Source organism: Chiloscyllium plagiosum, unplaced genomic scaffold, assembly GCF_037043375.1.
Source record: "Chiloscyllium plagiosum isolate Xiang-an unplaced genomic scaffold, Cpla_swu_hap1 HiC_scaffold_18, whole genome shotgun sequence".
Lineage (NCBI taxonomy): Eukaryota > Metazoa > Chordata > Chondrichthyes > Orectolobiformes > Hemiscylliidae > Chiloscyllium > Chiloscyllium plagiosum.
The window spans coordinates 42,919,272-42,944,866 of NW_028270156.1; the positions used below are offsets into that span (position 1 = coordinate 42,919,272).

A 25,595-nucleotide genomic window follows, 5' to 3' on the forward strand; every position below is an offset into this window, starting at 1 on the left:
TCTAAGGATACACTCGATCTATCCTGTCCATATGCTTCCTTCTTTTTCTTAACCAAACCCTCAATTTCTTTAGTCATCCAGCATTCCCTGTACCTACCAGCCTTTCCTTTCACTCTAACAGGAATATATTTTCTCTGGATTCTCGTTATCTCATTCCTGAAGGCTTCCCATTTTCCAGCCATCCCTTTACCTGCAAACATCTGCCCCCAATCAGCTTTCAAAAGTTCTTGCCTAATACAGTCAAAATTGGCCTTTCTCCAATTTAGAACTTCAACTTTTCGATCTGGTCTATCCTTTTCCATCACTATTTAAAATCTAATAGAATTATAGTCGCTGGCCACAAAGTGCTCCCCCACTGACACCTCAGTCACTTGCCCTGTCTTATTTCCCAAGAGTAGGTCAAGTTTTGCACCTTCTCTAGTAGGTACATCCACATACTGAATCAGAAAATATTCTTGTACACACTGAACAAATTCCTCTCCATCTAAACCCTTAACACTGTAGCTGTCCCAGTCTATGTTTGGAAAGTTTAGACAAATTTTATTTTCTAATTTGAAGAGTTATGCAGACAAACGTGTTAACTTTAAATGAAATTAACTAGTTCCACCTTCTAAGGACTTGCACAGAAAGCATTGTAAATAATATTTTCAGCCTTGAAAGGAATAGTGCTCTTTTACATTATGCATCCTACCCATCAACATACATTTACTGGCACCATTGTTGTTATTTAATTATCAGGATGCAAGCATTAATAGTGTGACACTGATTTCCCATTTCCCCTACTTTACAAGTCTAGGCGTCTCAGGATACCTCCCAAAAACAGCTAAAGTTACAAACCAGAATTGAAGAAATAAACTTCTGTTGGAATAATTAAGCTGTTGTGTAATGTTTTAACAGTCATGGAGTGGTTAGAAATTAAACAGCAAATGATCCAAAGATAATAAAAAAATTGCACAAGATCCCTTACCTTTAAAAAGCCTTGTTCTCATCTGAGCCATAAAGACCGGAACAAAAAACATAAAGTATCCTGCTGTTGTTTCATTCTGCTTTCTTATGCCACAGTATTTAGTTAAATAACAATAAAATTAAGTTGCCTACATATCGTGGGCGGCACGGTGGCCCAGTGTGGGCGGCACGGTGGCCCAGTGGTTAGCACTGCTGCCTCACAGCGCCTGTAGACCCGGGTTCAATTCCCGACTCAGGCGACTGACTGTGTGGAGTTTGCACATTCTCCCCGTGTCTGCGTGGGTTTCCTCCGGGTGCTCCGGTTTCCTCCCACAGTCCAAAGATGTGCGGGTCAGGTGAATTGGCCATGCTGAATTGCCCGTAGTGTTAGGTTAAAGGGGTAAAGGTAGGGGTATGGGTGGGTTGCGCTTCGGCGGGTCGGTGTGGACTTGTTGGGCCGAAGGGCCTGTTTCCACACTGTAAGTAATCTAATCTAATCTGTAAGTAATCTAATCTAATCATATTTCAGATGTACTGAATACAAAATATGATCAAGACCTTTTTCTGTAGTTAATTGACCATTGCATCATGCAATAACATGTTTCAAAGTATTTATTTCATGTGCAATACATAAAATCCAATAACTTTTCAGATAACAAATGGTATCTTAGGTTTTACTTTCACCTACAAGGCATTTATACAGTTGCAAAGAGAATGGCCAGATCTTTCAGTCAATGGCAGAAAGGGTGTGTCCATATTCCTTCCCACCTCTCCGCTCCACCCTGCTCTCTGACCAATCACATCCCCCACCTCCACCTACCCATCACACTCTCAGCTACCTTGCTCCAGATCCCAACCCCCTTCCCATTTATCCCTCCGCCTCTTTGACTCACAAGCCTCACTCCTGATCTACAACTCTTGCGTGAAACGTTGATTCTCCTGCTCCTTGGATGCTGCTCGACCTGCTGTGCTTTTCCAACACCACACTCTCGACTCTGACCTCCAGCATCTGCAGTCCTCACTTTCTCCTGGCAGAAAGGGTCTGACCATTACTGACTGCGATTTAATCTGCCCACTTAACTATTTTATGTTAAAGACATTGCACTTTCCAGTTCTGAATCCAGGAAGGATGCGATAATGAACATAGTGAGGAGGCCAAGCAGGGAAGTTAATTCCATTGAAGGCAGAATTGAAAAGGGGAAGCATTAACAGAGGCATGCTGAACAATTTTAGGATAAGGGTGAACACTGTAATGGATGCATTAAGAATCAGTTGACACAGGCGTGGACATTATTGTAATCACTCTTGTGATTTGACAGTTTATCTGATTCACTGAGAATTACATCATTATAGAACTTTCCAACTAAGTCCCTGTAAAAACCAGCACATGTTTAGGGCAAACAGAACAACTGCATATGGTTCTAACCATCTAATCCTGTTGTCAAAGGAATGGTGCAAAAGTCTGGCAAGGGAAAACCAGAAAATGGAGGTTTAATCTTCGCTCACAAGTACCACGTATATGTGCTTGTTCTAATTTCCTCAGGGATCTAAGCTGCATCAGCACTTTGGGTGAGTCATTCATTACTTCTCATACCAGAAAATTCAGGTGAATATTTTAGATTTACTATACACGGATCAGAACTTACCCCAAAATCATCTTCATTCTGTAGTAACTGTGAACGTAATATCCGTTTCTTCAGCAAGGGTTCCACCAATGTTAGATAAACCATATAAAGCAACAGTAAGCCCAGAATTGACAGATAAATGATGATAGTTACCTGCAAACCAGAAATATGAAATAAAGTGAACAATAAATTTTTTGGCCACTGACATGAAAATACCAATTCCTGATTGCTGGAAAATTAATCTCACTAACAAATACAGGAGCTGTCATTGATGCCACTTTTCTGAACTCATTTTCCTGGCTCTCCTGTTTTCATTCAGGGGGAGATGGGGGGAGGGGTTAAAGAGAATCTTGTTAACGAGGACTACCTTGCTTCAACATGTAAAATTGTCACAATGGTTGGCACAGTAAGAAACTATCTTAATTTAGCAGCATATGCACTGATTTCCTATACCGAGGTTGGGACTATTTCATTCAGTTAATTGAATGCTGGATAACATATCAAGCCAAGTATCAGGACCTTGCGATCTTGTTCGGATAATCTGAAATTCGGTTAATTGAATGCTGGATAGTCGAGGTTCCTCTTGTATAGCAAATTTCTCCCCATGTAGATAGGAACAATCAGATTGCTGAAGAGTAGAGCACTTGGTCAGGGCCTAAAAACAGATTTATATATACCAAGCATTTTTAAAAAAAGTCACTACAGGTAGCATTTGCATTCCTCAGCTGTGAGCCAGCTCTGTGTCGTGGTAGCACTACTAAATTGCTTAAATCCATACTGTACCACTTAAAGGGATAGGGCACTGTGATCGACACAAGTACCAGAACTGCTACAGAAGGAAATGTGAGTGGTCACTACTGAGATTGCATGCAGCCAAGAGAACACCATTGGATGCTGCCCTCAGAATAAGGTAAATGGGGCAAGGGGGGCTGCCAAGGCAGTTGGACAGATGTTGCCAAGGGTGGGGTATGTCCTGGGTAATTGGAAAGGGTGGTGAAAGGGGAGATATGAAAGTTGCCACAAGGCAACAATTGCCACTGCAAGTGGGATGGAAAAGACATTCATGGGTCACAGTGTCTAATTAGAGAGTCCAAACAATACTTTCAGCTGGGCAACCTGGTTTCACCCAGTAGTTTCCCCATGAGCAAAATTCCCAATGGAAAGGGGCCTGAATTGGCCAATTTAGTGGTAGTTGGATTCTGGAGCAGAAGGTTGTCTCTGGATGGGAAGGCTGATAAAATGGCATGGTATAGGGTGATGGGCATGACACCCTCCATTTTATAAATATCCTCAACTCCCATACCAATTAAAACTCAAAACCCCTTATAAACTCTCTCTCATACAAAAACAGCTCTGTGATCTTTGTTCAGCATATCTTTTTGATTAGTATTTGCTGATCCATAATCCATATTATTTAATTTAGTTTGATTGTATATTGTAGCTAGAATTTAATAACCTTTAATGAATCGTGATTCGAGTTGAGTACAGAGACCGAGTCTGTGTTTTCTAGAAAATTGGGTGTGAAAATCAAGTGGAATTTGCATATTTCTTCTAAAAGATTTAACATCTGTGAGGACTCTAGGAACATTGGGGCTTTATTTTCAACTCACTACCACGCTGAATTGTGACAACTTGATCTAACACTCAGTTGAAAGCTTCCTTGATGTCAAGGGCAATCACTCTCACCTCACCTCACTTCAGAAGTTCAGCTCTTTTTTCCATGATTGGATCAAGACAGTAATGAGGTCAACAGGAGCAACCCAAACTGAGTATCAATGAGCATGGTATTCCTTTCAAAGTATATTTGAATGCAATGTTGATGCCACTTCACAAAATCAGAATCATAAAAGTGTTATGGCACAGAGGGAGTTTCAGACCATTGTGCCTGCAACAGCTCGTTAAATGAGTACCATTATCTAATGCCAATCTCCTATTTTATCCCTCATTCCCTGAAACATTATTTTTATCCAAATAATCATCCAGTGCTCTCTTGAAAGCTTCATTTGAATCACCTTCCACCACACAAGCAGTGCATTCCATATACTTTACTCCATGCTGAATGAAAAAGCTTTTTCTCACATCATCCATTTGCAGATCATTTTGAATCTGTCTTCTTGTTCTTGTTCCTTTCCAAAGTGAGAACAATTTCTCGCGAGCTATTTTATCCAGCCCACTCATGATTTTGAAAACCTCCATCAGATCTCCTCTTTGACATTTTCTCTCAAAGGAGAACAGTCCCAACTTCTTTAAACTATCCTCAAAAAGGAAGTTCCTCACCTCTGAACCATTCATGTAAACCATTTTTATACTGCTTTCAACGTGTTCGTATCCTTCCTATAATGTGGCACCTAAAACCTCTCACAATACTCCAGCTGAGGCCTAATACATGGGGTCTTGTACAAGTTCAAGATCACTTCATTGTACCCCACTCCCAGACCATACAGAACCTCATCACCTCAGGAGATCTCCCACCCACAGCTTCCAACCTCATAGTCCGGGAACCCCGCAGTGCCCGGTTCTACCTCCTTCCCAAGATCCACAAGCCTGACCACCCTGGCCGACCCATTGTCTCAGCATGCTCCTGCCCCACTGAACTCATCTCTACCTACCTCGACACTGTCCTATCCCCCCTAGTCCAGGAACTCCCCACATACGTTCGAGACACCACCCACGCCCTCCACCTCCTCCAAGACTTCCATTTCCCCGGCTCCCAACGCCTCATCTTCACCATGGATATCCAATCCCTCTACACCTCCATTCACCATGACCAGGGCATCCAAGCCCTCCGTTTTTTCCTCTCAAGACGTCCCCAACAGTACCCTTCCACCGACACTCTCATTCGTTTGGCCAAACTGATCCTCACCCTTAACAATTTCTCCTTTGAATCCTACCACTTCCTCCAGACCAAAGGGGTAGCCATGGGCACAAGTATGGGCCCCAGCTATGCCTGTCTCTTTGTTGGCTACGTAGAGCAGTTGATCTTCCGTAATTACACCGGCACCATTCCCCACCTCTTCCTCCGCTACATTGATGACTGAATTGGCGCCACCTCGTGTTCCCACGAGGAGGTTGAGCAATTCATCAACTTCACCAACACATTCCACCCTGACCTTAAATTTATCTGGGCCATCTATGACACCTCCCTCCCCTTCCTGGACCTCTCCATCTCCATTAATGACGACCGACTTGACACTGACATTTTTTACAAACCCACTGACTCCCACAGCTACCTGGATTACACCTCTTCCCACCCTACCTCTTGCAAAAATGCCATCCCGTATTCCCAATTCCTCCGCCTCCGCCGTATCTGCTCCCAGGAGGACCAGTTTCACCACAGAACACACCAGATGGCCTCCTTCTTTAGAGACCGCAATTTCCTTCCCACGTGGTTAAAGATGCCCTCCAACGCATCTTGTCCACATCCCGCACCTCCGCCCTCAGACCCCACCCCTCCAACCGTAAACAAGGACAGAACGCCCCTGGTGCTCATCTTCCACCCTACCAACCTTCGCGTAAACCAAATCATCCGCCGACATCTCCGCCACCTCCAAACAGACCCCACCACCAGGAATATATTTCCTGCCCCACCTCTTTCCGCCTTCCACAAAGACCGTTCCCTCCGTGACTACCTGGTCAGGTCCACGCCCCCCTACAACCCACCCTCCCATCCTGGCACTTTCCCCTGCCACCGTAGGAACTGTAAAACCTGCGCCCACACCTCCTCCCTCACCTCTATCCAAGGCCCTAAAGGAGCCTTCCACATCCATCAAAGTTTTACCTGCACATCCACTAATATCATTTAGTGTATCCGTTGCTCCCGATGCAGCCTCCTCTCCAGTGGGGAGACTGGGCGCCTCCTAGCGGAGCGCTTTAGGGAACAACTCCGGGACACCCGCACCAATCAACCACACCGCCCCGTGGCCCAACATTTCAACTCCTGGGCCTCCTTCACCGCCGCTCCCTCACCACCAGACACCTGAAGGAAGAACGCCTCATCTTCCGCCTCAGAACACTTCAACCCCAGGGCATCAATGTGGACTTCAACAGTTTCCTCATTTCCCCTTCCCCCACCTCACCCTAGTTTCAAACTTTCAGCTCAGCACTGTCCCCATGACTTGTCCGGACTTGTCCTACCTGCCTATCTCCTTTTCCACCTATCCACTCCACCCTCTCCTCCCTGACCTATCACCTTCTTCCCCTCCCCCACTCACCCATTGTACTCTATGCTACTTTTTCCCCACCCCCACCCTCCTCTAGCTTATCTCTCCACGCTTCAGGCTCACTGCCTTTATTCCTGATGAAGGGCTTTTGCCCGAAACGTTGATTTCGAAGCTCCTTGGATGCCTGAACTGCTGTGCTCTTCCAGCACCACTAATCTGGTTTCCAGCATCTGCAGTCATTGTTTTTACCTCATTATAAATGAAGTTGAAGATACAACTGTACTTCCTATTTTACATTGAAAGACAATGATCTTCCTACCAAAATGCATCATTTCATACCTCTCTGCATTGAAACTCATCTGCCACATATTTGCCCACTTCACCAACTTGTCTGTGTTCTTTTGGCATTCTACACTGTTTCCCTCAGTTTACAATTCTTCCAAGTTTGAATAATCTGCAACTTTGAAACTGACCCTGCACACTAACCTCCTGATCAATATACATCAGGAAAACCAAAGGATCCCTGGGAAACTCCACTAAAAATCTTCCCTCAGCCTGAAACATATCCATTGACCATTATACTCTCTATCCTATGGCTCAGCCAATTTTGTATCCATGTTGCTATTGACCCCTTTATTCCATGACCTATAAAACTTTCCTCACAACTCTGTATGTGGCACAATACCACAGGCCTTCTAATAGTCCATGTATGTCACATCAACAGCGTTACCTTAATCAGGCCATTCTGTTACCACTTTTAAAATCTCCAGGAATCTCCAGTTAAATGTGATTTCCCCTATAGAAATTCATGCTGATTGTTTGCTGATCAATCCACCTTTTTCCATATGATGACTAATTCTATTCTGAATAATTGTCTTTCGAAGCTTCCCCACCACTGAATTTAAACTGACTGGTGTGTAAATACTAGGCTTATCCTTGCAAACCTTTTTGAACAAAGCCATAAAGCTTGTAATTTTTGGCACTTTTCCCCAAATCTAGATGAGACTGAAAGGTTCTGAACAGTGCCCTATCAACTTTGTCTCTCATGTACTTCAAAATGCTTGGATATATCTCATCTGATCCCAGTGCGTCGTTGACTTTAAGTATCAATAGTCTATCCACCATTTATGACCTACCAGTTTTTGAACTCTGCTAGTGACCATGGCCTGAGCAGTATCTCTTTCCTTGGTAAAAACAGATGCAAAGCATACATTTAACACCTCAACCATGCCCCCTGTCGTCAGGTGTAAATCCACATTTTTGGTCCCTAATTGGCCTACTCCTCCTTTCACTGACCCTTTTACTATTTATATGATCGTAGAATACTTTGGGACACCTCTTTATGTTGGCTGCCAATCTTTTCTCATAATTCCTCTTTGCTGTTTCAATTTGCTTTTTCACCATCTCTCTGACCTTAAATATTCTCTTGATTCTCACCATTTATACCCAATACTCACCATAAGTACCATTTTTCCTTCTTTATCTTAATTTCTATCTCCTTTTTCATTCAGGGAGGTCAAGATTTGTTTCTTCTACCCTTCCCATTTGAGCATAGCCAAACCATTTCTTCTTTGAAGGTAGCCCATTGTTCAGCTACTGTTTTTCCTGCCAAGCTCTTGCTTCATTCAATCCTGCCCAGCTCTGTTCATGCCCCATTACAGTATACTTTCTGCCAGTTGATTTTCCTCACTCTGAATTATTGCATGTCATTCTCCATCATTATCCTGAAAGCTGTGATACAACAATCACTGTCTCTTAAATGATACCTAACCGACACATGGTTCACTTCATTTCTAAGAACCAGATCCAACAATGCACCCTTTCTTGTTGGACCAGGAGCATACTATTTGAGAAGGCTCTCCTGCATGCAATCCAGGAAGACTTGTCCTCTGCTGCCCTGTACACTACAAGTATCCCAGTTTATGTTTGGGTAACTAACATTAAAACAACTTGCATCACTTTGCTTATGAAGGAGAATAAACTGATAGGATGGTAATTGGTCAGGTTGGATTTGTCCTGCTTTTTGTACACAGGACATCCTGAGCAATTTTCTACACTGTCAGGTAGATTACAGTATTGCAGCTTAGTGGAATAGCTTGACTACAGCTGTGGCTAGTTTTGGTCTTCACCTGCTCAGATTTCTCATTCCTAGAGGAATGGTGACAATCCAAGTTGGTGATAGTGGGTATGAGTTACCCCACAGTCATTGCCAGGATAAGGGTATTTCTACAGATGACAAAGTCACACTTAAGTTCTGTTGCATAGGAGTCAGAGGCTATCCACATTGAAGTATTTGGTGCTTTGGTCGGCCTGCCAGGAATCCTGCTAATGTAAAAGAATATGTGAGCTCTGCCATGAACTTGACACAGGGCTTTGCACAGAACTTGAAGTTCGTCCACTTCAACATGGGAGTGGCGGACAACTTCACAAGAATATGTACAATGAAGTACATCATCCACAATGAAGTGTTTTTGAGGGACTGGCAGTGACACCATTTTTTAATATATATTTTTATTGAAAAAATAGATTTTTTAATATTACAAAAAGTACAATTCAAAACAGTATAAAAACCTAAATAATAATAAAACAATTCCCCAACCCACCCTCATGTACAAATGTATAAACATATATAGAAAAATATAACTTTAAAAAAACCCAAACTGGCTAAATAAATAACCAACAACAAACTAATAAATAGTACTGACTCAGCCCAGCCAAACAAAAAGCTCATACGTTCACAGTTCCTCCTCTCTTGTATTGGGCTCGTAAAACACAATCATTATGGCTACATAAAAGCCCTTGTTAGTGTGGCAGATAAATCTGTGTCAAGGTATTCCAAAAAGAGCCTGCCATGTCTTGTAAAAATTCTCAGTTTTGTGGTGTATCATATTTGTGAGAAAGTCCAGGGGAATATGCTCCATAACAATCTTCCGCCAACCCGACAGGCCCGGGCGTTTTTCGGATACCCAACCTAGCAAGATATTCTTTCTTGCACAGAACATGAGAATATTAAAATTTTTTTTCGTATGCACATCTGCAGGAAATACAGAGGGCAGGCCCAAAAGGAGAGAGATAGGGTCCTTCTCCACACTTACACCCAAAATCCTCTCCATTGCACCTGCCACAGCACTCCAATATGTTTGAAGCCTATCGCAAGACCAGAGACAATGGGTAAGAGTGCCCGTGCAGACCTTACACTTGGGACATGCTGAAGATACCCCTGGTTTAAATTTTGACAAACAGTCCGGAGCCAATTGGACCCTGTGGAGAATCTTCATCTGTAAAGCATGGGTCCTATTGCAAATTGATATCTTCCTTGCATTCTCCCAAAAATTCTCCCATGCCTCTGAGGAGACTTCAGCACCCAGCTCTCTTTCCCACATCTTGCAGAGTCGATCAAACTCATCTGAGGTGGCACCCTTCCCTTCCCCCTTGCCCCACCCCGAGTTGATGATATCAGGTACTGACAGTGTACTCTTAACACTTAGCACACCCCTCTCTACATTGGATTTGCAGGAATCAGTCAAAAGTGTGGTCTTTCTTTGAATAAAATCCCTAACTTGAAAAAAACGAAAGAGGTCTCTATTAGATAACTCGTACTTCCATACTAACTGATTGAAGGACATCCATTATGTCTCCCTCAAATAAATCGCCCATGCAAGACACACCCCTAGCTACCCAATGTTTAAATCCTGAATCTATCATACCTGGTTGAAACACCGGCATACCCACGAAAGGTGTAAACAAAGATGTTTTGCCAATATTGCCTTCCCTCTGCCGAATTAACAGTATTGACAACTATTGGGTTATGGCAATATTCCCAAACTATCCTCATCTTGTCCAAAAACAGCAAACTGGTAAGGGGCACCTTGCCTGGGAGGCTTTGATATCTAGCCATATTGAGAGAGGATCTCCACAAACCCAATCACTTATGTAGGACAAAAGCGAGCTTAATTGGTAATTTTTAATGTCTGGAAGGTCCACTCTCCCCGAATATGTGAGGCAACTGCAGTTTGGCTAATTTAATGAGGGGCCGCTTACAATGCCAAATAAAGGAGCTGAACCAACCAGTCAGCCTCCTGAGTGTTTGCTTATTGAAAATCGGGGGAGCATCCGTATAGGGTATAGCAAACGAGGGAGAATATTCATCTTAATAAGCGCTATCCAACCAAACCATAAGACTGGAAGTGCCTCCCATCTTTGAAGATCTTGTTTAATATTTCCAAATAATTGAATAAAATTGGCTTTGAACAGCCAATCCAGAACTGGTGTAATGAACATGCCCAAATACACAAAACCCCCCTGTGACCACCTAAATGGGAATCTAAAGTCACCCTCAAGAGCTAGCTCCTTCATAAGACCACCCATAGGCATAGCCTCTGATTCAGCAAAATTAATCTTGTACCCTGAAAAAGCGCCAAACGCACGAATGCATTGTATCAGGCAAGGCACTGAAACTGCTGTATTTGTCAAAACAAATTAGGACATCGTCTGCATGCAATGAAATCTTATGTAATTTTGACCCCACTTCTGGTGCTGATATATTGGGATCCCCATGAATGGTCTCTGCCAATTGTTCAATCACCAAAAAGCAATGGTGAAAGGGGACAGCCCTACCTGCTGCCCCTAAAAATATTAAAATTGCTTGATCGTACCCCGTTGGTGATGACCGCTGTGAGAGGGCCACCATAGAGAACCTTTAGCCCTCTTATGAAGATTTCGCCCAAACCAAACCGCTCTAGAGTATAGAAAGGTACGGCCACTCAACTCGGACAAATGCCTTCTCTGCATCTAAAGAAATCACCAATCTCTGTATTGACTGCTGTTGGTATGCTTGAATTACATTAAGCAGCTTGCTAACATGATTGGAGGATCTGCGACCCTTTATAAAGCCCATCTGATCCTCTTTAATAATAGAAGGTAACACAGTCTCCAGTCTTAACGCGAGAGTCTTAGAGAGGATTTTAAAATTCACATTTAAGAGCGAGGTGGGCCTGTACAAAGCACTGTCTTCCGGGTCCTTCCCTTTTTTAAGGATAAGTGAAATATTGGCCTCTCTCAGAGATGGTGGGAGACAATCATGACTGTATGAATCATTAAATATTGAGCATCGGGCTTGACAGTATACTTATAAATTCCTTATAGAATTCACTGGGAAGTCCATCAGGATCAGGCGTCTTTTCACTCTGAAGCTGCCTCACAGTTTCCTGCACATCTTGCTCTGATAACGGGGCATTGAGAAAGGACTCTTGTTCAGGAGTCACACCCAGGAGCTTCAGATCTCTAAAAAAGGATTCCATTTTGGCCTGCCCATCCTCACAATCCTCAGATTGGTATAACTTAGAGTAAAATCTCTGGAACGCCACATTAATCTTTTTAGAATCACGTTAGGTTCCTGGACCCTTCCCTAATTGCCATAATGGCTTCTGGGGCACTCCTCTTTCTGGCAATTTACCTTAAGTATTTGCCTGGCTTATCACCATGCTCATATAACCTTTGCTTTGCAAAAGCCAGCTCCTTCTTTGCCGTCTGCGTGAGTACAGAATCAAATGCAGACCGCAGCGCTGTAATCCTCTCTAGTTTGACCAACGAAGGTCTGTCAAAGTAGGCCTTCTCGGCTGCCTTCAACCGTGCTTCAAGGAGACGTTGCTGCTCATCCTTCTGCTGCTTCCTACTGGCGGAATATGAAAAAAACTACCCCCTTAGCAGTTTCCCAGAGAATGGATGTGCTATCAATCGAGCCTATGTTGATGTCTAAGAACGCCTGAAATTCCCTAGAGAAATACTCCACAAACTTATTATCCTGGAGGATAAATGGATCCATTTGCCAGTACCTCAAATCCACTGGAACGTCCTTAATCTTAACCATAAGGTACACTGGAGCATGATCAGAGATGGTATATTATCAATTGTACAAGATGCCACCAGATCCAGGGTTACCGCAGGAGTCAGAAAAAAAAAAAATCAATCCTCGTGTGACATCTATGCAGATTGGAGAAAAACGTAAAATCCCTACCTGTAGGGTGGAGACGCCTCCAGACATCCACTAACCCTAACTCCTGACACAGACCCACTAACTGTTTAGTTTGTACAGAGGGTATCGAGGGACCTTTGGGAAACCTGTCTACTGTGGGATCCATGAGACAGTTAAAATCTCCCCCTCTAATGATGTGTCGGGAATTGAGACTTATCAGTTTAGAAAAAAGCATCTACCAAAAATTTAAGGGGATGAGTTGGAGGGCAATAAACATTTAAAACACCATATTCTTCCCCATTTATCAAGGCTTTAAGAATTACAAACCTCCCATGTGTGTCTTTAACACACTCCAACAATTTAAATGGGAGATTTTTCCTAACCAATATCACGACTCCCCTACTTCTGTTATTAAATGATGAAAAATAAACTCGGTCAAAACCATTCTGCTGTAATTTCAGATGCTCCTTGTCACCCAAATGTGTATCCTGTAACAAAGCAATATCCACCTTCTCCTTGCTAAGGCTCAAGAGTACTTTCTTCCTCTTAATTGGTGAGTGACTTCTCTTGATATTCCAGGTACACCATTTAATCAAATCATTAGCCATAATCTTCTGCAATAACATTTAAATTCCAGAGAGGAGGAACCTGAACCACAAATTGCTGAGCTTTAGTGTCAAATGACCCACCAAATATAAAAACTACATAAACTAAAACCACTATATTTAACAAACCTGCAAAACTATTGAGAATAAAGAACAACAAAAACCAAAAAACAAACCAACATATAAAGCGCCAACAGCGCTGAGTAGGGGAACTCACCCTCTGCCCAGAGGGGACAACTACCCATCCCAAACTGCCCATAAGTAGGCATCTAATCATCCCAACCACCTTCACTTCTCCCAGCTAGAGTTGCACCGTAAACACAAGCAGAAAAGAATAAACAACCCATAGAATACCAATATGAATTTAAAAAAATTTCTTAAACAAAAAGGGAATAAATACCCCATCCATCCTTTGGTATAACCTAACTTAGAAATTGAAAATGTACATCTCAACCACCGCCAGTCATAGTTTAAACCAAATTATTGTCAATACAGGGAAAAAAGAAAGATAAAGCTCCAACTGGACTTCCTCCGTTTCTTTTACAGAATAATACCCATACCCAAACAACCCTATTTATAAATACTGAAATTGTTCAAATTAGGTTAATTTGTCCACAAAGTCTCTTGCCTTCTCCGACGTGTCAAAGAGATGTATGGATCCATCTAAGGTGTTCCGAAGCACCGCCAGATATCTCAGGGAGTGCTGAATCTCAAGCTCCCTCAGTCTTCTCTTGACACCGTTGTAAGATTTTCGTTTCTGGATCACTGCCGCTGAGAAATCCTGAAAAAACATGATCTTAGAACCCTCATGAATTAGGGCTTTTAGATCCATCCCCTGGACTCCGAAAGCCTCCATGTCTCTCTCTTTATCCCAGTAATGATGGAACCGCACCAGAAGAGGACGAGGACGTTGACCCAGACCCGATCTCCAGGTTGCGACCTGGTGAGCCCTCTCTATCTTCAATTCTCTCATGCCAGCCTCCAAGTCAAGGAATTTCGGCAGCCAGTCCTCAACAAATTCCACAGGCCGCTCTGATCCAAATGTTTTTCCTTCTGCCCCTGTTCTCAAGATCATCCACTTGGTCACACAAATTACGGACTTGCGTCTCCAGGACTTGGATCCTATCCTTGGATGAACTGGCATCAGCTTCCACCACTGTGACCCTGTGCTTCACCTCATCATTCCTCTTCTCCAGATCTTCCAGCTGCTGCTCATGCTTCTGTAGCATGAGAGAGATTGGAGCCAGCTTCTCTTCAATCTGTTTCCCTAGCATCTCGTGAGATTTCGAGAGCTTGTTCACCAGGGCTTGGAACGTAATTGGTTCTGAGGCTACTGCAGGCTGAACTGCAAACCCAGCCTTGGATGCTCCTCCTCTCTTTTTCAGCATCTCTGGACGGCTGGAAACACAGGTAAGTTAATTTTTAGAAATTTCTTGGGACTCCACGATCTTTCCGGAGTCACAAGATATCATGATAGCCTGGTATGGGCGGGTTAAAGGATTTCCTGCTTGAGCTGCAATGCAAAGCTCTGCAGAGCAATCTTCTCAGATCGCCACCATCTTGGATCCCCAGTGACATAATTTCTAACAATCCATCTGTCCTCTTTCAGGATCACAGTATTTGTTCTTCCACCTCTGGTGTTGCCTTATAGCCAGCAAGCCCAGACTACTGTTACCCACAGTAAACTGATGCATTGCCATGTCTTCTTGGAGAAGTGCTGCTAGAGGTCATTCTACAAAGGTCATCTATAGTTTCCCACAGAGAAAGTTGGCAGCAATGCGTTAGTCACTGAAATATTGCACAAAGGCTCTAAGACAGGCAAGATACATCCAGGATAAGACTTAGTGCTTGCACAAGTACAAAATGCTGATACCTGTAAGCAACAGACCACTGTTTTGACTTTTAAATTTAGGTTGGAATTTTTTTTTGGTGGTGTTGTGTATTTTTGGAACAGTGACGAAGAAGATGTTTCAATGATCAGCAACAAAGGTGTGGGAACTGTTGGTGAATGGAAAAATGGGATTGTGCTTCTTGGTGCCTCAACTGGATGAATTAATCAGTGACCAGTTCTATGTTATGGACCAGGCCAGACCCCTTCAAAACATTTCAAGAAAGCAGCCCGGACCCTAACTTTGCTCATTGTTTTAAGCAGGTGTACTGTGGTAGTCCAGGAGTGATGTAGCTGAACCAACCACTTAGTTTTAAACAAACCAGAGTTTATTTGCAAGATTACTGAATGAAACATAAGTAAAAGAGAACAGAATATAGAATCAGTTAACCTATCCAAAACCCGAACAGACTATATCGACTTAATGATGCTGTCCCAAATTCCTGCAACAATCCCCATAAACGCCCTTGGCAAAAAAAAAAGAAAAATCAAACACAGGTTCTTAAGGGAGAGATGTCAGAGACAGAAGATCAGCATGGACCTGTCTCTTGGTCCAGCAGCTTGACAACTGACTGACTGCTTTCAGCGAACAGCCAGACTGCTAAAACCAAACCAGAGTAAAGCTGAACTGAGAGAACTCGCCACTCCCATTTCATTGTACAAGCGTTTCTTCTAAAAACTTGACAGTCTTTTGCCTGAGGAAGTATATGTTAGCTATAATCAAATCGGCCCTAAAACCCATCCAAGCCAGACTTTTTGGAATCACTGCTTTTACAACCTCTCTGAAAAAAAAAAGTCAAGAATAGCATAACCTTGCTAAAAGGAACAGGATCGTCAAATTAGCCAGAAAGGAACCATATTGGTTTCTTCATTCTGTTTTATGTCACCTCCGCAGCTGGTTAATGTATATACACGGCACCACGGTGGCTCAGTGGTTAGCACTGCTGCCTCACAGCGCCAGGGATTATGCATGATTCCACCCTTGGGTGACTGTGTGGAGTTTGCACATTCTCCCTGTGTCTGGGTGCTCCGGGTTCCTCTCTCAGTCCAAAGATGTGCAGATTAGGTGGATTTGCCATGGTAAATTGCCCAGTGTCCAGGAATGTACAGGATGGGTGGATTTGGGAAATACAGGCTTACAGGGATAGGATTGGGGGTTGGATCTAGGTAGGATGCTCTTTAGAGAGTCGCCTTGGACTCGATGGGTCAAATGACTGGCTTCCACATTGTAGGGATTCTATGATCAAGTGGAGAGGACTGTACCCTAATGCTGGTGTGGTTAAGTAGCATATAAGGAGCATACATAAGGAGCAGAGGCAGCATCAGATGAGCACTACACACCGACTGGTGATGTGATCTGTCTGGCGAAAGTGAGGACTGCAGATGCTGGAGATTAAAGTCAAGATTAGAGTGGTGCTGGAAATGCACAGCAGGTCAGGCATCAACCGAGGAGCAGGAAAATCGACGTTTCGGGCAGAAGCCCTTCATCTTGACGATGAAGGGCATCAGGATGAAGGGTTCCTGCCTTAAACGTCAATTTTCCTGCTCCACGTATGCTGCCTGGCCTGCTGTGTATTTTCAGCACCACTCTAATCTTGATGTGAACTGTCTTACCTTTGGTGGACACTCTCCATACAAATGCCGATGCCCTCACCAAAACAGTCTCTGAAGTAACTAATATTGGATGTTTCCACATATCATGGATGCTACTTTGGAGGCAAAATAACAGTGATTGCACTTAAAAAAAAAGATCTGGAGGAACTGGTGTTGGACTGGGGTGGGCAAAGTTAAAAACCACACACCAGGTTATAGTCCAACCAATTTATTTGGAGGTACTGCGCTTTGAAAGCTAGTGCCTCAAATAAATCTTTTGGACTATAAGATCTATAACCTGGTGTTGTCTAATTTTTAACTTTGAAAACAATGGGCATTGTACAGCTAAATTTCAGCATCTTTATTTTTCCATCAATATAAAGTAAAAACACAATCACAAAAATGATTTTCAAAGTAGTAAAACAAAAGCCATGTATTTTCACCACTACTTTGTAACTGAAATGAAAAGAATGAAAAAAAGAATTTACAATCAAACTTCCAAAGGCATCATATGATTTGGACAATTTCAACAGAAATATAGGAAAGAATGTTATATCAAATGGTTTTTGGTAATAAATCAATCGTAGTAAATATTAAACAGTAGAATAATACTCAAATTACACCAAAAATAAAGTAGATACTCCTTTATACCACTATTCCGTATACTTTTTTCTTTGAGATGAACATATCAAATCAGATACGCTGACATAGAGAAGAAAATATTTATGCTTTAATTTTAAAAAAGATAAAACAGACATAGTTCCATAGGGCTACTCTCTCATTACAGAGAGATGACTGGTAGTGAGGTTTAACCTAGGGCCACCATGCTTCAGGTGATGTTAAGAAGGCAGGACCTTCATGGTAACCTCAGCTGGTGCAGGAGTTTATCCCATGCTGATGGTATCACACTGCATTACAAGTCATCCATGGAGCCAACTGAGCTTACCAAATTGTTTTACAAAATACCTGAATTGTAACTGTGCTTCGTTCTTCATATTTACATTCACATCTCAAGCAATAAGCTTCAACATCTTGTCCAGCAACTGGCATGGGAACAACAACATGTAGGCAATCACTGGAAAAGACAAATAACAATTACTATCAAAGTGCTATAAGCTCTCACTGACATTTGATTCTAGATGAATATTATGTGATGTTTGTTCAGATTTTTTCAATTATGCCAGTGGAGGGAAAGATAACTATATTTATCTCTAAATTAAAGAAAAGATAACAATAACAGTATGACTCCAAATATTTTAGTTAACTTCTAATTGTTGAAACATGAAAACAAAAGTACCTTAGCAGATTCATATTTTGCAAAGAATAGTTTCTATATTTGTTCTGTGATATAACTGGAAATAATAACCTGCATTTATAATACCTTTGACACAGCAAAATAAGTCAAATAGTTTTAAATGAGTCTTATCAGTCAAAAATTGAAATACTGGGACAGTTGACTTAGAAGTATGTATCTTAAAACGATAACAGAGAAGTACAGAAGTGGATAGAGTATAGAGGGGTATAGAGTGTGAATCCTAGGCTTAGGACCAACATATCTGAAAGAACAACAGCCAATGGTGGAGCAACTGATATACAGGAAATGCAAAACACCAGAAATTTCAGGAGAGGCACAGTGATCTCGCAAATTTGTAGGACTAGGGGAGATTATACTGATAGGAAGGAACAAGACCACAGACTGATTTTAGCTAAGAATTTAGCCTTGGCCAACTCTAGTAAAGAGATAAACTGTAACTTTTGGTTAAGAAGAAATACTGATCATGTAACCTGGTGATTCTTGACCTGGAAGCAGCACCAACAGGATACAAGTTACAACATGGGGACCAGGTGTTCGTCTGAGAATAGGAGAGGCAACAATTGCAGAATATATTGAAAGCATATTTAAGGCCATGTGATTAAATGCCCAGAATCAGCTATAATGTGCAAAGATAAAGATGACTCACACTATCACTAACAGCAGAAGCTCAGAATTGAGAAGATTCTGGACAGAGCTACAGCAGTATCTTAAAGATTTAAAGCTTAAACAAGTTATTTTTTGGTAATCCGATGAAATCTGCTATTTCCAAACTCCTCTGTCAACTGTTATAATCTTGGTGACGACAACAAGGAACTTTCGGTTGAGAGACACAGATTAGCATCATTGTGTCCAAGAACCCTAAAGCAGTTATGTCACAAAACATTAGCATTGGCTAAGTAATCCTAATCACCTGAACTGCACTGAAATTTTCTGCTCTGCAGAGGCACCAATACTACTATTTGGAACATTTTTCTCCATTAGCAGTTGAATATCTCCTCGCTGTAACCAACCTGAATAAATTAATTTGCTCTTCCAGTGCCTCAATGAAGTAAATAGTGGAAATCATAGCGAATAGTGAGACTTCACATTACCAGGTTAGAAGACAGGACTTGTGATGACTAAATTTGTAGGGCAATGCTGTCTGCATATGATGTTTAGGGTTTGCAAACAGGATTTCTCAATTTGCGTAAAGATTCCCATTCTAGAAGTCGCTGCCACACATGGATCGCAGTGGTCCATGCAGTTTCAGCAGAAATTAGAGGAATGTAGGACAGGGCCGTGTCAATACTGGTCTTATCCTATAATTTGTCATCAATTTTAGGTAGATGGCACAAAAAAAATCTCGTCATGTGACCGTGTAATCTTGCAAGTGGGCTTGGTCTGCATAAGCTCTTGGATGCTTAGATGATGTCAACTGGTTAAATGCCATCAGTTATAGCGACTATAGTAGGAGCTGGAGTTAACTGCGAGATTTGTTCACAACGCAAGTGAGTCAGTTGGTAGCTAAAATAAGGAAAAGATAAAAGGCACATTTCGAAAGAGATCACAGGAACAGAGAATGCTAGGGTACATCTGCACAAATCATTGAAGAAGGCAAGCCATATTGAGAAAGCAGTTAAGATATTCTGAACTTTGCAAATACAGCTAAAAATCACACAACAACAGGTTATCGTCCAACAGAGTTGAGTGTGTGGTTCTGGAAAAGTACAGCAAGTCAGGTAGCATCCGAGGTGCAGGAGAATTGACGTTTCGGGTATAAACCCTTCATCAGACCTGTTCCACAACCATCTGATGAAGAGGCAGCGCCTCGAAAGTTAGTGCTTCAAAATAAATCTGTTGGACTAAATTCAATTTTGGTCATCATACTTTCGAAAGGGTATGATGACATTGGTCAGGTGCAAAAATAAATTTTTGAGAATGGCTTCAGGGATGAGAGACTTCAGTTTATGTGGAAAAATTGGAGAAGCTAGAGATGTTCTCTTGAGACATCAGCAGTTTGAGAAGAAATGTAATAAAGATGCTCAAAATCACGAGGGGGCTAGACAATAGCAGAAGGATCAATAACCAGAGGACACTGCACTGATTGGCTAAAGAACCAGAAGCAACATGAGAGAATAAAAAAAAACACATAGCAAATGGTTCGGATCTGGAAGTGGGAACACAATTAGTGACAATGAGGCCTCTGTGTCATGAAGAAAAAGTGTTAACAAGGGAATGTGGTGCAGGTGGGATTTCACAAGCTTTTCTTGAGCTGTAGGTTAACAGCCAAACTTTCACTTGAAGCTTTAAAATTGTCTAATTTAAACAACAATTGTCTGTTCTCTGTCAATTAAATGAATGCAGTTGCTTGAATAAGTTTTAACTATTGTAGAAGAGAGCTGACTGAGCAGTTGAAACTGGATAGTGAATCACCCACCCTCTGGATAGGCAAACAGGTTCTGTAACTAGATAGGACAAGCCACAACATGGCAGCAATAAGATAACTTGGGGTATTTGGTGCAAAGGGGGAGGGTGATGCTACTTTTTGTATAATTTTTCATTCTCAACCTCCCTGGTGACTGTTCAAAGCCATTAATTAGCCCAGCAGTTCAGTGATTGGCGATAGTCAAAATTAAATTAATAGCATAACTAATATCACTAACAGCTGAGTTATAACTCTAAACTTGACATCTAATTAGTTAAATGAAACAATGAAATTAGTAGGGATGGTAATATATTGCAGCTGAAGTTGATGACTACCTTGGTAATCCACAGTAACTGCCTCTGAAGATTAATGAACTTGATGAGCTGAAGTCCAATCTACTGATACTGTCATGCATCAGGGAGACACAAAGTTAATCTAATAACAGAAGGTAGCCACATGTGAGACTTAAGACTATGATTGAAGTTTGTGCAACTATGAGTGAAGCAAGTACAGAAATCTAGAGATAGGAATTTAGTATCTACTGTTGTACAACAGCTTATATGTTGCGTAGACAGAAGCAGGGATGGGAGAGAGGATTAGCAAACTGACCTTGCCACCATGATGCAGATAGTCATTGAAGGGTAGGGAGTGAAGAGAAAAGTACTTGTACTAGTGATAAGTATAGTATAGGAATAGATGCTCCTCCCTATGCATCTGAGAGGTTCTGATGAGGGATTATAAGTATCTAGGGTCTAAAAGCAGAACTATAAAGGTTGTCTTGCTCTCCAGCTGTGCCATGTGCAAATTAGCATGAGGTAAATAATATTAGAATTGAATGTGACCCAAAGATTGAATGGGGAGAAATGAGTTTAAGGATGGGAAGAAAATAAAATGTGATTGGGTGATTTAGTAAAATGAGATCCACTACAGAAATGAGAAATCTTCATTTGGAGGATTAAAGTATAGAATCAATTTGGCTGAATATAAGTACTAGTGAAAGAAAAAAGACTTATGGGAGTGTTTTTTGTTCCAATAATAGTTATACTTTAGGACAAGATAAATTACAAAATACTGGAGGCTTGTTAGAAAGATAATACAATAATTAAGACCTTTTAATCATCATAAACTGAATCAAGTTACCAAAATGGGCCTGGAGACTAAGTTCATAGTGTATTTGGGATAGTTTCATATATGTAATAAGATACTTTTGTAAAGAAAATAATCTCTTTAAAATGGACAGAAGGAACTGTACAAAATACCTCCCAAAAGCCAAATTACTTCACTTCAACTGCAGCCAAAGCAGGCTCTTACCATAAGACTCCAATGAATGATTATTAAATAACGCAAGTACTCCAGGACTGTCCAGTGAACCCTCAAAAGGTGTGAAGGCTCGAAGCTTCGGTACTGTTGAACAAGGCTAGGAAGATCATAAGGAATTCCTGCTTAACTGACTTTGCTTTGTGGAAGAATATCTTAAAGCTAACATCTGCAGCAGTTTTTGTTTGTGTTGTGAATACATAGTTCTTCCAAAATTAACTTTGTAAAAGAAGCTGGAATAGATGGAAACTTTTGACAATTTCTGTATTGAACAGTTTACCGTGTGACTTTGAAATTGAAATTCAGAAAAGTTAGTGTGTGGTGGTTCTTCTGATGCAAATAGAATTGTGTAGTAGAACCAAGAACTTGGGCTTGAAACATTTGTTATTAGGAAATTACAAATTATTAAAGTTGTAGCAGGATATTTAAGTCAGAATATAATCAATCAGCATGATTATGTGAAAAAGCAATTTGAATAATTTGTCATATAAGAAACACAGCAGTTTTGATCTGCTAATGGAATGTGGGCTATGCCAGCATTTACCGCTCATCTGTCATTGCTTTTGAGGTGGTGGTGAGCTGTCATCTTGAACACATTTACATGTTAACTTACTTTATTTTGATTCTGAACTGAATTAGGAAAAATGGTTGTTTTACAACTGTAGACTAGTGAAAGAACTGTCGGAGATTTTAATTGTTGGAGTGTGCTGTGGAGCTACCCTTATGATGCGTGTTGAAATTCTGCAGAGTATTTTCTGTGTCCTTGCCACCTCCATTTTTCCTCCAAATTGTGTTAATTTTTAAAAAATTGATGCTATGAGACTTTAATGGACCTGGTGTAAATGCTGAGGAGTCCTGCTAGGGAAACTCTTGTGACTTAGGGATATTTGTATGTTTTTAAAAACACACAACCAGACCACAAATGTGTTATGCAACTAAAGTTTGGCAATGTTCTGGAAAACTTCATCTGAAGTCATCAGCTAACAATCAACTTCCAGGTACTACGACATGGGTCTGAAATGTTCACTGTATAATCTGCCACAATCTGCCACATGGGCGGAATGGTGGTTAGCACTGCTGCCTCACAGCGCCAGAGACCCGGGTTCAATTCCCGCCTCAGGTGACTGACTGTGTGGAGTTTGCACGTTCTCCCCGTGTCTGCGTGGGTTTCCTCCGGGTGCTCCGGTTTCCTCCCACAGTCCAAAGATGTGCAGGTCAGGTGAACTGGCCATGCTAAATTGCCTGTAGTGTTAGGTAAGGGGTAAATGTAGGGGTATGGGTGGGTTGCGCTTCAGCGGGTCGATGTGGACTTGTTGGGCCGAAGGGCCTGCTTCCACACTGTAATGTAAAAAAAAATCTGTCTCATGAGAAACCCCGCTGAACTAAAATTGTAAATTAAACCTATCCTACAAAAGATGTGCTTAATGAGTCTGCACTTAGCCAAATGTCCTTTTTTTTATTTTTTTGCAATGGATGCTTGTCTCAACAGTGACAGCTTCTACACATTTTTCTCCTCTTCCCACTACCCACCCAGCCCATAAGATTTGTGTTAGGCCCTGTGAAATTGTCTGTCTCATCAAAACATCTTTGTACTTTAAAATTTTTAGAAGAAACAGACTAGCCAGTAGTATTGGAGTCATAGGCAATCAACCACCTTTTCTAAGGAATTCCAGGTTATGAAAATTAACGTTGGACTTTCCCAGTAGAAATACTGCAAACAAAGGGAAATAAAGCCACAACACTTGACAAAAGTTTCCTGTCATCAGCTTCCAATCAACAATGTTTTCCTTGGCATACAAAACAAATTTCAGTCACTACAAGGTAGTTTCTAATAAACACAGGACCACAGCAGAAAGCTCAACTTATCACAAGTCTGTAGTTAATTGGGAAAGCACAGAAATAACTGCTGCATGAAGCAGAATACGAGTAGGGTTTTCAGCCCCTCAAATGTATTCTATTGTTCAATGTGCTTATAGCTGATGTGTGCTTTTGTTCCTTAGCCCTCATAGCCTTAGGTAAATAATTGCAAATTTAAAATTGAGTTAGCATCTACTGCTTTTAATGGGAGATGTTCCAAACTTTTATTACTTTGTTTGAAGAGGTACAGTATTTTCCAACTTCTGGATGTCTTGGTTATGATTTTAATGTTTGTCTCCATGTCCTGTATTTCCCCCATCTGCAGAAAAAGGTTTTCCTTTATCTAACTTAGCAATACTGAATCAAAACCTAAAGAATCAAATCACCCTTTAACCCTCAATTGTCCAGCGAAGACAATTTATGTAATCTTTCTGCATCATCTAACTCATAGAATCAAGGTTACATTTCTGGTAAATCTACGCTACACCTTTTCCAAAGCCAACACAGGTAAAACATCTCAAAACCTGGAATCAGAGCTGAATGTGTGCCAGATTTCAGATATGCCAATTTTTAGATTGGTGGTTCAGGCCAGTTCAAGGGTTGCTCCAAACATGGGAAAAGGCAGGCATGCCACGCTGATTAACTAATCTGCACAATTTGGCAACACAATCTTGCCAAACTATAAAATAAATTGTTTTACTCATCAAGCAATAATTAAATTAATTTTGTGACAGCTTAAAGTCCAGTTTTTGGAAAGCTAGATTTGAGATACTGCATCTGTAAATCCTTTCTTATTGTGGTGCCCAGAATTTACACAATACTCCATCCATAATCTAATAAGATATAAATTTTCGTCCACCACTCTACTAAAACTGGAGCCCATTAAAGAACTTTACTTGAAAGAGATTATGTACCTCATGAACAGATACAATTTTCACAACTCACCAGGGTAGTACGTTGTTAATCAAATCCCACTGAGTCACTAAACATTAAAAGTTCTTGAAACAACTGAAGAATCCAATTTGCCTCTTACTACTATCCAGGATAAAAGCAAACCAAACCAGGTTCTCAGACAAACAGAAACTCTTGTTACGTTAGAAATCCTATCCTTTTACTATTGTCAATGTATGCCCCTTTTAAAACACACACGCACACACACTCACCCAATGGGGGAAAAAGTCAGAAACACCACTTTGTATGACCAACCCAAAATCTCAAACTAGATGGGTTGATACTATAATCATTAATTCCTTTCTTTGGTGATGCCCCATGATACTTGCATATAGATGGTCATCAGTTCACTCGTCGTTGAGTTGATCTGGGGTATTTCTAGTTGTTTTTGGTTTTGGAGGTATTTCAGCTTTTCTCACTTTTTATTCTTTTCTGTCTTGCTCTTTCAGCAGAAAATTGGAGAGAGCAAGTTTGTTGAAAAAGATTGATCCAGCTGTATTCTTGAAATTTCCTTGACATCTTGAGTTTACTCCTCTAAGTCTGTAATAAACTGCAACCTGACCAATCAAAGGCTTTTTTTATACACAGAGCTCTCATGAACACAAAACAATTTAGCACAAATTGAAAGCCAGAATTCTGCCTATAGGCAAAATTTAACCTGAAGATACCCAAGTGGGGGAACAAATTGTCTTAACATTGTCCTAGTGTGACATTGTTTTTATAAAGAAGAGAATATAAGGAGTCATTTGCAGCTTACTGGTGCACATGAAACAATGTCCATTGTTTCTCTTTCAGTCCATAGGCCAGATAAATAGAGATTTTTAAAACATGTCATCTGTTACACAATGTAGAAACCACATACTAAGAATACTAACACTCATCAATCCTAACACTGATAATCCATTACCTCAAATATGAAGTGGGGCCCAAATTAAGACCTGGTATGCATTACATCTCTGGA

The 25,595-nt window shown here is 41.2% G+C and overlaps 1 protein-coding gene across 2 annotated transcripts in view; it reads right to left on the reverse strand.

The window, feature by feature from the left end:
- The window catches only part of tmem9b (TMEM9 domain family, member B), a 91,562-nt gene that overhangs the window by 30,968 nt on the left and 34,999 nt on the right, over positions 1–25,595 (reverse strand). For both annotated transcript variants that reach the window (XM_043705864.2, XM_043705866.2), the window contains 2 exons: positions 17,757–17,865; positions 2,592–2,723 (listed from right to left, as the gene is read on the reverse strand). In XM_043705864.2, the coding sequence (XP_043561799.1) occupies positions 2,592–2,723; positions 17,757–17,865 (241 nt within the window). The remainder of the gene's footprint in view (positions 1–2,591; positions 2,724–17,756; positions 17,866–25,595) is intronic.